Here is a 12,507-nt window from a genome sequence, read left to right as displayed (position 1 = left end):
TGCTGGTGGTATTCGCGGGATTGTTTAGTGGCGGGAGATTCTGCATAGAGAAGCAATTTTGGCTGGTAGCCAAGGAGTCGAGGGTTCAAATGTTTGTTTGGCCCTGAAGCCCAGCGAGCTCCCTTCGGCCTGTCAAAGTGTCTCACCTTCCTCACAGGGTTGTTGTGACTATAAAATGGGGAGGAGATCCGCTTTGAGGTTTTATTTTCTTTAATACAACCAAGCGGTCATGGGCGTGGGGCAGCTGCCCTACCCACCCCAGATCATGTAAAACAATAGAAATACTTATCTAACTGATCAGTCACGTCGATTCTGCTCCCCCCTCCCCAAAAAAACCAATCCTGGCTACGCCCATGCAAGCGGTATATATACGTTTTAGTAAATGAAAACAGTGCACTCCACCTTGAGCTCCAGAAAATAGGTGAGATAAAAATGCGAAAACAAATAAGTGCTGCTGCTGCTGCTGAAAGAACAGGGGGTAATCTCAGTAGTTTTAAACCCTGGATTTAATGGTATTAATATGAACACCCCCACCCTTTTGCATGGCCATATGCATTGCGAAGCATGCAATTTTGGGATAGCTCAGTCGGTAGAGTGTGAGACTCTTAATCTCAGGATCCTGGGTTTGAGCCACACCTTGAGCAAAAGATTCCTGCATTGCAGGGGGTTGGACTAGATGACCCTCGTGATCCCTCCCAACTCTGATTCTAAGATCTCTCTTGCCACCATTCCATGTTTTGCAAGACTTTTGCATTGCTATGTTACAGCAAAATACAAAGAGTTTAAAAAAGTGATACTCTGAACATGTGCAATTTACCTTTTCTTAAAGCATAGCACTGTCCTGACTACCATAGCCACTTCTGTTGCTCTTCTGAATACCAGTTCCTGGAAAGGTAGGAGGGAAGAGTGCTCTTGTGCTCAGGTCCTGCTGGTGGGCTTTCCATACGCATCTCACTGGCCACTTTGAGAAGAGGATGCGGGGCTAGATGGACCACTGACCTGACCCAGCAGATTTATTGAGCCCTGGTGACACGGGGAGCCTGTGGAAGAGGTGAGACTCAAATCAAGACCCAAGTTGAAATCTCCATCTGCAGTACCAGAATTGGGTCTTCCCTTGCCCTTTTGTCTCGGGTTTTGCTCCCTCTCCTTCCTCCTGAATGTAACATTATTTCCTGTAAATTTATGCCATATTCTCTCTCACCATGGCTGCATCTTTGACGTCTTCTTAATCTTCTACAATGGAAGTGAAGATGGTTCCTGGTTTCTTTTGGTTCCATATTTGCAATTCTGGAAGATGCAGGCAAGATTATTGTAAATGGGTTGGAACTGAACATCTATGCTCCCAAAGTAAGTCGTCTTGGGCACATGCTAAGGGGAGAGGGATGTATGATTTGGATCAGCTGTATAACAAGACAAGCAACAACAGAAAGAACTTTTATTTACACCATTCAATTTGCAAATAGAAATGCTCTTTATTATCTAGGGAACCACCCTGGGGCGAGATGGGAATTACAGTATTGGAAAGATGATACATAACTGTATTAGTTAAAACTACAGTAACAACAGTGATATATGGAATTTGATGGCACAAAGTGGAGATGACTATTCACTTAGTTGGCTTGACACTGAAAACTAAGCTAGTGCAATATGAACATAGTGTCCAGATCACAAGAAGGAATCCCTCCACTGTGTGGGGAGCGGGAGGCCCTAGGCTTCAGCCTACTTAGCCTATACATAAATCCAGCACTGCCTTAGTTCCACTCAGAGTAGCTGCAATGAGGTGAGTAAACTTAACTAAAAAAGGTAAAGGACCCCTGACAGTTAAGTCCAGTCGCGAACGACTCTGGGGTTGCGGCACTCATCTCGCTTTACTGGCCAAGGGAGCCGACGTTTGTCCGCAGACAGTTTTACAGGTCATGTGGCCAGCATGACTAAGCCACTTCTGGCAAAACCAGAGTAGTGCACGGAAACGCCGTTTACTTTCCCACCGAAGCAGTACCTATTTATCTACTTGCACTTTGACGTGCTTTCAAACTGCTAGGTTGCCAGGAGCTGGGACTGAACAACGGGAGCTCACCCTGTCGCGGGGATTCCAGTCGGCAAGCCCTAGGCTCAGTGGTTTAGATCCCAGCACCACCCGCGTCCCTAAACTTAACTAAACCATCTTAATTAGCGCCACTGGGTCTACTCTGAGTAGGACTAGTGTTGACTACAACCTAGGGTTGCCATATTTCAAAAAGTGAAATATATTTTTGAGCTATTTCTGAGGACATGGGCCATACGTCTGGATTTTCCAGGACATTTTTTTGGCTAATTTTCCAGATATGTCCAGACATGTGGCAACTCTACTACAACCAAATGTTACTAGCATTTAGCACTTCTTGTAGGAATTGCTGAGGTGTAATGGTGCTGGTTCCTCTTTTGTTCCAGGGAGGAATGTATGAATTTGCACATCTTTAGCAATGTGTTGGAGGAGGCTTCCCATTGCGCTGCAAACATCTGGCAGGTGGCTTGAGAGAAACTCTCAGTTTCCATCTTGAATGCCAACCACAGTACCAAGTAGAACGTGCCCAGCCACAGACTGCCAGCTCATCATAGAGCCGTGTACGGGAAAATGATACTGCTTTCTATAAATCTTGGAGGATAACAACCACAACGTGACCCCTTCTACCAGATATATCCAGGTTCCAGAACGTCTAGTGCCATGAGGTCTGTATGACCCCATTTTATCTTAGCTGGAAGTAAAACAAATGTGTTTTACCTGTCACAACCCTTTGACTCCCTTCTCTCTGCTATATCTGGGTCACTGGAAAACTCATGGCCCTTTTAATGTTGCCCACTTCCTGAGAATTTCTGGTATAGCATCCAAAAAAAAAAAGTTCCAGTCATTTTCTTCGTAGTCTTTGAGCAAGCCCATCCTCTGGGTGGTTCATGCCCTCAAAATCGCAGCTGAAACCAGATATGGCCCCGAAATAGACAGTTTGTTAATTCCTGCCCTCAGAGGCTGAGCCAAGAGATGGGTGTGGGAGTCGGATGGGGGGGGCGATATTTATAGGATGCGTCTAAGAGAAGAAGCAGAACGAAGGCAAAGTGGCATCCTACTCTTCCCCAGTTTTTCTCCGGAAGGACAGAGTGGGCCTACGCCCCTCACTTCTGTTTGTTTCGTTGTAGTGACCTCCAACAGCCGGAGTGGGTTCTTGTGATTGTCACACTGTTTTATCTACAGCGGTCAGGTGACAACAATGCACAGGGAGGGCTAGACTTCTGTGAGGCTATCTTGCCAATGCACAGAATACAACAACTTATACAGCATTTGGAATCTCGGGAAGCTAAGCTTTCATTTGTACAAAAACAGTAAGTGCCTAGTCCTTATGACTGTGGAGGAAAAAAGGGTAAGTTGTTTTATATTAATGACAGCCTGTGGTAAGTTGATGAAACACCCAAAGACATTGGAACTGGCTGCTCCTGTTCCCCCGTGTTTTTTATACACCTCTTGCTCTCTGCTCCTAATGTTCCAGATGTCCCCATTTTCCTCCTTCAGTTGCAGTTAGGTAATTTTAGATTCCAGACTTGGCATGGTGCTATGCCCTCCCCCTCCCCTTCCCCCCACTTAAGCTGGTGGTGGGTATTACTTCAAAATGAGTAAGCCAGGTCTGCTAATCGTTCTGCTAAGTGGGGCTTCTACCCAAAAGCCCTGAGTGTACCCCGCCCCCCCCAGAGAGAAAACATTCTGAAGTCCAACACGCACATGCACACACACACTTCAGGTACTACAACCAGAATTACGTTTGCAAAGAAAATATTTTTTGCTACTTTTGCTTACTGCCTTAATTTATTCCCGTTGCACCAATCAGTGATTTGGATTGTAGGCAGGGATGGGTGAACATGTCCATTTTGGTTTCTCTCTGTTTCTCATTCTTCCAATCTTAAATTCAGTTCTCTACATTTCCACAACTCTCTGTGATTCTTTTCTGGGTGAAAAGTCCTATGGAAAATTCATCAGCATGTTAGTACAAGTTTATCTTCATATACACATGCTTGTATGCAATTTTCCTCCAATATAGACACTTTTGCACAGCAGTTTCCCCTCAGATAATGTGCCTTTGCACATTATTTTCACTAATGTGTGTATTTATATGCATGCTTTACCCAGGTATATACATTTTTGTGCAAATGACTGGAGAACTACATTGCAAAATTTGGAGAAGTGCAGATTTTGAAGGATGGTTTGCATTTTGTGAATTCAGCAAACCTAGACAAATCCCCCTGCCATTCCTAGTTGTAGAATTTGTAGGTTTTTCCTGCCTTACAGTATTTGGGGCCATAGAACTTTTGATTCATTTGCTACCTGAAAATGTAGCATGTACCGTATGAAGATCTTAACTTCTGAGATCCTTTGGCAAAGGTCTGTTGATGAGAAACATCCCCCCACAACCACCACCTTAGTAAAACATTTAGAATCTGCTGCCCATATGTATGCTATGTCGTCCTCCTGGATTAGAAAAGCCACTCTCCCCTTAGGTTTTGGAAAAGACCCAGGGGTGCAGCTGTGGCAGCTGTCGGGGCGTGGAGTTGCCAGGAATGTGCTGGGACAGCACGTAGGAAACAACTTTCTGCCTGCCCGGGACACTACTGTGCGGGGAAGACTGCTCTATGAGCTTACCTACGGCAGTACCCCCAACGCTGTGGGACTATGAGATACGTTTGAGTTAGAAGCGATGGCTTGGCAGCAAAGGGTTAACCTGAACATGTGCCTCAGAGGTTCTCCCCCTCTTTCCCTCTGAAGTTTGACATTCCCCAGCCAGGAATTTTTCCAGGCCTAAATCCATCTTCCACCAGCAACGACCCCCTTTCCAGATCTGGGTTCTTGCGGACTGGAGGCAGCGGCATGAAAGAAAAAGCAGGAGAGAAGGAGAAAGGGGGAAAAGGTGAGTTAATCAAACTGGTGTGTGCAAATGGCAAAGGAGCAGCCACCGAGGTGGGATGGATGCAAGTGAAAGAAAGAACCGAGTGCAAAATGGGCAAACGGGGAATTAACTTGATGGAGAGAAGAAAGTGGGAGAAAGGCTGAGGGGAATCTGGAAGGAGTGAATGAGCGTAAAATGATATGCGTGTTATGTGAAGAGAACTGATGCAGGCTGCTAGATAGTGCACTGGGTTCAAATCCTTCCTTGTCACCAAGGCACTAGTTCTCAGTGTCCGTTTTTGTCATTGGGAAATATAGGAATAGTCACAAATCAGCCTCATGGCATTTTTTTGTTAGGATTAATAAGGTAAAGAAGGCAAGCTTGCTTGGACCTCAAATCTACCATGAGCACAACCATTTGACCGTGCAGCCATAATATACTATGAGAAAATGAATAAATTTGGTTTTGAAAGGTACAGCAGCTGTGACTGATACTTAGGAAGATCCCCTGAGTGTTTGAAAGAAAGGAATGGCTAACCTTATGCAGGATTAAAACACTGGATGGAGAGTTAATAGGCATTACACAATTGTTTATGATTTAAATCATATTTTCACAAGCTGGGAGAACGTGGCACACGCTAGTTTATCTGGAGCAATTGTGGACGTGTGTCTTTACTGGATCATGCATACTTTTTTGAGACAAATCCCAGAGCGGTAGCTATGTGAGCACTGCTGCAGTTGAAACAAAAAAGAGCCTCGTGGCACTTTGAAGACTGACAGATTTATTATTGCGGCATAAGCCGCAATTAAATTGGTTAGTCTGTAAGGCACCACAAGGGTATTTTGTTTGTACTTATTTGGTGGTACATTCCCACTGAACTCGGTTGCACTTACCTCTGAGTAAGCGCACACAGAACTGAGGCATGGGGATGATAATGAAATAAGAAAATAAATCTTTGGGCATGGGAGGATGGATAGATCAAAAGGAAGGAAGAAGAATGGAGATTAGGTTAGATATTAGTAGGGAATAAGAGTGTTTGGAGATGGATGAATAAACAGTAAGATGAGGTGGCTGAGACAGAGAGTGTTAGCTAGAGGGAGGTGCTATGAATTAGTGAGTGTGGCAGGCACGGATGGAGAACTAGTAAGCAAGGGAATGTGAGAGAGACAGCAACAGAGGGGAGAGTGGCACAGCTAAGTCCTCCCCTGGCACACTCCCCAATTTACTCTCCTCTCCCCTCCACCATCCCACTCGCTGCCGAGCTGCCTGGACACCATCTGTTGCTTTGGGACAGAGAGAGTGGACAGGGAGAGAGGCAGGATGGGGGCCCCTCCCCAGGGTAAGTTCCCTTTATTCCCAATAGGAAGCAGGATTGCTCCGTGGGTGTTTGGGGAGGAAAAATGAAGAGGGGAGGGGACATAAAAATTAAGTTGGCGGGTGCCATAGGGTGAGCAGAACTGCAAGGAAAGGCAGCGGGTGTTCTAGAGATTATTCCAAGCGGGAGAGAAATGGCGTTATGGGAATGCCATAGGTGAGGGTCCCATGAGAATTCATATACATCCCTAAAATAAGTATGCAATCAGCTCCCTAGGAATTGTTCCCAGTCTGTCAAAAACAGGCCTGTTTTGCAGGAGAGAACCAACTGGGTTTTTTTGGGGGGGGACGGGGACAGTAGACCTCGTTTAAAGAGTATATAAAAACTGAGTATCAGCAGCTGCAGACCCAATGGGCAGCTGTAGGATTATAGCATTTATTACATTGTATTTATTGAACGTTTTATCTCCAGCCCTTTCTTCCAGGGAGCTCAGGTACATGGTTCTCTCCCCTCCCCATTTCATTCTCACAGCACCCGTGAGGTAGGTTAGGCCGAGAGATAGCACAGCATAGAGATAGCACAGCATAGAGATAGCACAGCATAGAGATAGCACAGCATAGATACTTGTGGCGGATATTGTGCAGGTGGGGTCTGGCGCTTGTGATACTATGAGCTATAGTTCTGGTAGCAGGGTGAGGCTTGTGGATTTCATTAACACACACATACACTTCGGTCCTTTTGCAAAAGTTGACATTTGGGGATATAAATGAGGCCTAGATAATTTGTTGGATTCATTTGTGGAGGGAGGTCCTGGTGGGGCCAAGAGTGAGGGAGCCACGAGAGATAATCTCTGGGGTTCTCAAGGACCATGTAAGGTACAAAAAAAAGAAGAACTAAAAGGGTGTTTGGGACTTCTTTGCACAAAATGTGTAGTTTTCAAGAAGACAGCTATAAAATGTTTGTGGTGGTTTGGAGAAACTCAAATCTGGAGTGCTGGTCATTGTTTAATAGCTCTATGCAGTTTGGCTTAGTGGGGGCTTGTTTGTTTGTTTGTTTGTTTGTTTGTTTACTATTTATTAAATCTGTATACTGCCCTTTATCCAAAGATCACAGGGCGGTTCACAACACAGAGATTATAACATTGGAGGAGGTGGATGCTTGTTTTTTGGGGGGTGGGGGGCGGGGACAGTGGCTATGGAGAACGTTTGAGATGTAGCAGGTGCCTGGAAGGCAGCTATTTGGAAAGCTGTTAATTTTTTTGGCAGGGGGTTTGCAAGGGGAACAACTGAACATTAGTTATGTGACTCAGGCCCATCAAAACCAATGGAACGAGTTAGCCGTGACTAACTTGAGCTGGACTGGATCAGGCACATGAAAAGCATCCTGGACCGTTCGGTCGTCCCTGTTGGGATGCCAGCTATCCCCCAGTTTGATCATTCAGGCGTTCAGAACAATCTGGGGAAAAATGGGTGGGTGGACACTGATTTAGGAAACCTGGCCTGGACTGATATGGCGGCCCCTGCAGACTGCCCGCCCACCCCAACCCTCCTGTGGGGAAGGAACGAGACAGCCACAATCTGGCAATTTTGCCCATTTTTCGTCTTTCTTTCCCATTCTTCTCTTTCTTGGATGGAAACACAAGCCAGTGAAGCCAGCGGAGGAGGGCCTGTTTCCTTACAACATACCCCAAGCTGTCCTCCTCAGGCCCGCTCCCGCCAACTCCAGCTGGGCCTTCCTCCTATCCTCCTCTATATTTTTCCTGGGCTTTCTTTCGGCATGTGGAAAAACCAGCTGGAGCCAAGATGAAATGAAATCACAGAGCTGGATCCCAGTGCTGGGAGGGGAAGAAAACTTTAGTGTATTAGAGGCCATGGGGAAGGGAGGACGGAGGAAGTGTATTCCCCCCCCCACCTGCACTCCTACCAGCTCGATAAGGGGGCCTGAGGTAGGAATAGGTTCAGCAAGACAAAAGGATTCTTCAGAGCTGTTGTGCTTAAGATGGAGAATATCCATTAGTGCCTAGTACTTACAAATATGCCAATTCCACCCTGCACCTTGAACAGCTGCATTGCAGCATGGTAGCAGTTCAACAGATGCAGACTTTCTTGGCATGGAAATGCATTGATGGCGGAAGCCTGCACCTGCTGACAACACTCAATCATTTAGGGTGGTAAAAACAGAAAGGATGTCTCTAAAATGGATGAATGGGAAATTCAGTGGCATGTGCAGTTCAGTATAAGTAAGTGTAAAGTGATGTGCACTGGGCTGGGGGCTGGGAATCCACATATACACTGCTGGGATCAGAGTTGGAAGTCATGGATCAGGACAAGTTTCTTAGGGTCATAGAGAATAATTCAATGAAAAAATGTTGGGTGCTTCCAGATTGTAACTATTTTTTTCGGTAGGAGTTGGTCCAACACTGCCAAATTCAGGTTGTGTAACAACAACAACAACAACAACAACAACTTAGTTGGGGGACCTCGTGCAACAAACCTGCTTCCCAAGAACAATGGACTTTTTGCAATATGGAAAGTGATGAGAAAATTTATTGAGAATGGGGGGCGGGGACAACAGTTGCTTGACACCAGCTCCCTCCAAACCAATCAGAATGAATGTTCAATATATAGCCAAAATTAGGATGAATGTCCAGTAAACATAATCTGGAAACAGCTTGTACCAAGGTGCAGCAGGCAGCTGTGAAAAAGGCATCTTTCATGCTGGGAAACAATTAAAAAGGGATTGAATACTGCCTATATCGTAATGCCTCTATACAAGTCTATAGAACAGCCACACTTTAAATACTGGGTGCTTCCACAACAACCTGTTTGTTGAGAATTCACTCAGATTTGTTTGCAGGGAGGCTAGACAACGTTATGTCGAAGCAAGCATCATTCCACCCTTTGTGTGGGGCCGGGGAAGCATGTTTCTTGCACAAGGCTTCCCACCAGTCAACTATAATTACGCAATCTGAATTTGCCAGTATGTGATTGAAATCCCACTTGAAAATTGCAGCAGTCCGTAGGTGCCCACTGCATACAGTTCCGATTGCTGCCCATTGAAAAGGATATTGAGCAATTTAGAAAGCGTCACAAAGAGGCCAGCAAAACTCCCCTGTTAGGATGGGTGAGAACATTTGCTCTTCTTTAGTTAAGAGGAGCATGTTAGACGTTACTGAGTTATAAAATTGCGTATAAGTTTTTCTTTTGTAATAGTATAATGCAGGATCATCCAATGGCTGAATGGTGGGAGATTCAGGAGAGACAAAATGAAGGATTTATTCGCACCCAGTGCAAGGCTGGACGGAGGGATTTGTTATTACAAGATTTGGTGATGACCACCTTTGGCTTTAAAACAATTAGAGGAGCTCGTGGAGGATAAGACTATTAATGGCTACTAGACCTAATGTCCATAAGAACATTAGAGCATGTGGGATCAGGCAACTGGCCCATCTAGTTCAGCATCCTGTTCTCACAGTGGCCACCCAGATGCCTGTGGGAAAACATCAAACAGGACCCGACCACAAGAGCCCTCTCCCCTCCTCCTGTGGTTTCCAGCAACTGAGATTCAGAAGCATTACTGCCTATGACTGTGGAGGCAGAGCATGTGCCTCTGAATGAATATACAGTGGATCTCTGAATGAATGCCAGTTGCTGGAGAACAACAACAGGACAGTGCTGCTGCACTCCTGGCCTGCTTGTGGAAGTGAGATCTGCCTGTGGGTCCAATCCAGCAGGGCTCTTACGCCCTTATGCACAGTGCAGGGGACTGGGAAGCAGGTTCAGCTGCACTTTGACTGAGGGGGAAGGAGGCAGTCTATGATAGCCTCTCTCAACTTTTGCATACCTCTTTTTTTAAAGTCATATTGGGGGCAAAAGAGGCTTCTGGTTGAAACCAATGCTGCAGTTGCCACAGAGCAGTTCTTTAAAGCACTCAGCTACAGCAGCACAGGAATCAGACACGTCAACCTCAGGGTCATAGATACTAGGAGGGCTGCAAGAGGAGCTTTAGCTGGGTGGAGCAACTCACACTTTACAAGCACTGGGTCCCCAGTTTGAACCCATGGTACAACTGAACAAGTCAAGAAGAGCATAGCACAGACCTATTGCTCGGTTCTTGAACGGGCCTACCAGCTCTTTTGGCCCACCCCTTCTCCCAACAACTCATGTGAACAAACCACCCACCAACCCACCCTGCTACTGTTAGCCCAACCCTGCTGGGCAGCATCTGAGTTGGACTCCTCATCCTTCCCTCATCACTGGGCCTCCCTTGCTGTCGACTGATGGCCTCATAACCTATCCCACTTGTGCACCCTGAGAGGCTTGCCCCACCATGGCCAAGGAGCCCAAGTGAGCCAAGAGTGGAGGGCCAGAAGTCCAGCAAGTTCCCTGTCCAGCTCCTTAGAGTCCCACAGAGAGGTCAGCTGATGTCCCATGTGACAGGTACCGGCTTGGTTTCTAGGCAGGGCGATGCTTGCCATGGGCTTAAGTTCCCATGTGTGTTTTAGAGATGGGCTGTTTCAGCAAAGTACTCGTTTTCTTCTTCTTCAAAGCAGCTAAAGGCGGCAGTGGAGAGCACAAAAAAATTTGCAGAACATTGCTCCAGATCTGCCCTCTGGTATTGTGTGACACACCTAGTTGTGTCTAGTGTCAAAAAATGAGATGGCGCCTTGGGTCAGAGAGCAGGTTTCAGTACTCCCATCTGTCTCCTAGAAAATCTCAGCAGCTCCTAAGTTTTGCCAGGTCTTGCACCCCTGATTAGTATTTGTGATAAGCCTCAATATTAAAAGCCAATGTTTGTGATTGGAGGGTAGGCAAGATCACTTTCAAACTTTTTGGGGGAGGCTGCAGTTCTCTAAACATAGCACCTCATGGATTTGCTCCTCTGAGGCCGCCTCTCCCTTACAAATCTATGCCTCAAACAATGTGGCGCCCGGGCTGCCTTCCTCTGCAATCTGCCATTTATTCTGCCTGCGGTCCCAGCTAACTGCAAACACATGTCCGTCCGTTCCCCCCTCAACCATCTGCAGCCTCTCCATCCTACACCCCCCTCCTTTGAAATTGCTTTTCCATTCGCAGTTAAAGACAAAAGTGCCGTCAGCGAATCAGTCCTTCCCCCCTTCTTCTTCAAGGGATGCATTCCAAAATCCCTTGGCAGGCTATTTGGGAACTGTGTGTGTGTGTGTAGAGGGAGGGAGGGACACACAACAGGCAGCCAAGCAAAGCCACACACACAAAACCCAACAATGTCCTTTGGGAACAATAGGGAAATGGGAATTGTAGCAGCAAGGTTAGCTGCTACTCCTCAGCTAGCATTTTGCCTCTCATTTTACAGAGAGAAAATGAAGGCCCTTGGTTTTCCCTTTAAATTGTCCGAGAGGGTGCAGTTAGGAGCTTTTTGTGCTGAGCTCCCCTCACACTCAACCCGTAGATCTGCTGCCCCTTCCCACTTTGTTGCTTACCGGACAGCTGTGCATGCAGCAAAGCACAAGGCCACTCGCCACCCACCAGCGAATCTGCCCTTCTACATTAGCATGTGCTAATGTAATTTGAGTCAGGCGCCTGTGCATACTGCCACCGTGTTCAAACAGATCAAGAGAGCCCAAAGGAGGTTTCTGTGCAAACAGCTTCCTCCCCTCTACCAATAAGTCAAGAAGGTCTGTTTCCTCCCCCCCCCCCCCCCCCGGAATAGATGACACTTAAAAGACTTGGCACAGGCAAATTACACAAATTTGCATCAGATCTGAACATGCTCTATATGTATAAGTGTATATTTATGTATGTATAAGTGCAGATTCGCCCATTAAGGCTGCATACACAGTAACCCATCTGAAGCAAGAAAACGTCTTAAAAAAAAACAACCAACTATCTTGAATCATGCATGCTCATCCTCAACATGCTGCTTTCAGTCTAGATTGATTCTAGAACTTGTTGTCTACAAGGGTGAGTCTGCTTGCTTGACCCACATTTGAAATTCCTTTTCTTGATTAGGTTACCCATGCCTTTTCCTCCCTGCACATGCCTCAGGCGAATGGTGAAGGATGTGGTGGATGCAATCTCTGTATAATTCCACCCACAACATCATTGGGTCTCACTGCCAGGACCACTTACATCTGTTTTCATATGGACACACTGCAGGGCAATGCAGAATCAAGCTGCAGTGAGCATTTGTTTTCAGAATGCAGCCGGTTCCTCAAAAAGTGCTACTTTTCAGGACCAAAACAAAACCCCCCACAATAGATCTTGACTGTGCATTTACTGTGCAGAAAAAAACAAGTACTTGTTTCCC

The 12,507-nt window shown here is 46.2% G+C and overlaps 1 protein-coding gene and 1 long non-coding RNA gene across 4 annotated transcripts in view; one reads left to right on the top strand and one right to left on the bottom strand.

The window, feature by feature from the left end:
• Positions 1-1,014: 1,014 nt before the first annotated feature.
• LOC310829520 lies at positions 1,015-11,673 on the bottom strand. Its single transcript, XR_014557304.1, has 5 exons — positions 10,666-11,673; positions 7,908-8,056; positions 3,824-3,985; positions 2,762-2,853; positions 1,015-1,287 (listed from the first exon to the last, which is right to left on the bottom strand). It is a non-coding gene; the product is annotated as an uncharacterized lncRNA (long non-coding RNA).
• LOC310829512 (protein kinase C and casein kinase II substrate protein 3-like) overlaps positions 4,551-12,507 on the top strand; it is a 29,871-nt gene continuing 21,914 nt past the window's right edge. For 2 of the 3 annotated variants that reach the window (XR_014557301.1, XM_083708084.1), the window contains exon 1: positions 6,058-6,246. Coding sequence is in view for 1 of the 3 variants with exons in the window: in XM_083708084.1 (XP_083564210.1) it covers positions 6,228-6,246 (19 nt within the window). In the remaining 2 variants the exon portion in view is untranslated. Of the gene's footprint in view, positions 4,929-6,057; positions 6,247-12,507 lie in introns of those variants that run through there. The other variant, XR_014557300.1, reaches the window with a different exon arrangement.

The sequence above is a fragment of the Podarcis gaigeae genome (genome assembly GCF_964106915.1).
Source record: "Podarcis gaigeae genome assembly, chromosome: 13".
NCBI lineage: Eukaryota > Metazoa > Chordata > Lepidosauria > Squamata > Lacertidae > Podarcis > Podarcis gaigeae.
This window is presented reverse-complemented; position numbering and strand designations above follow the sequence as displayed.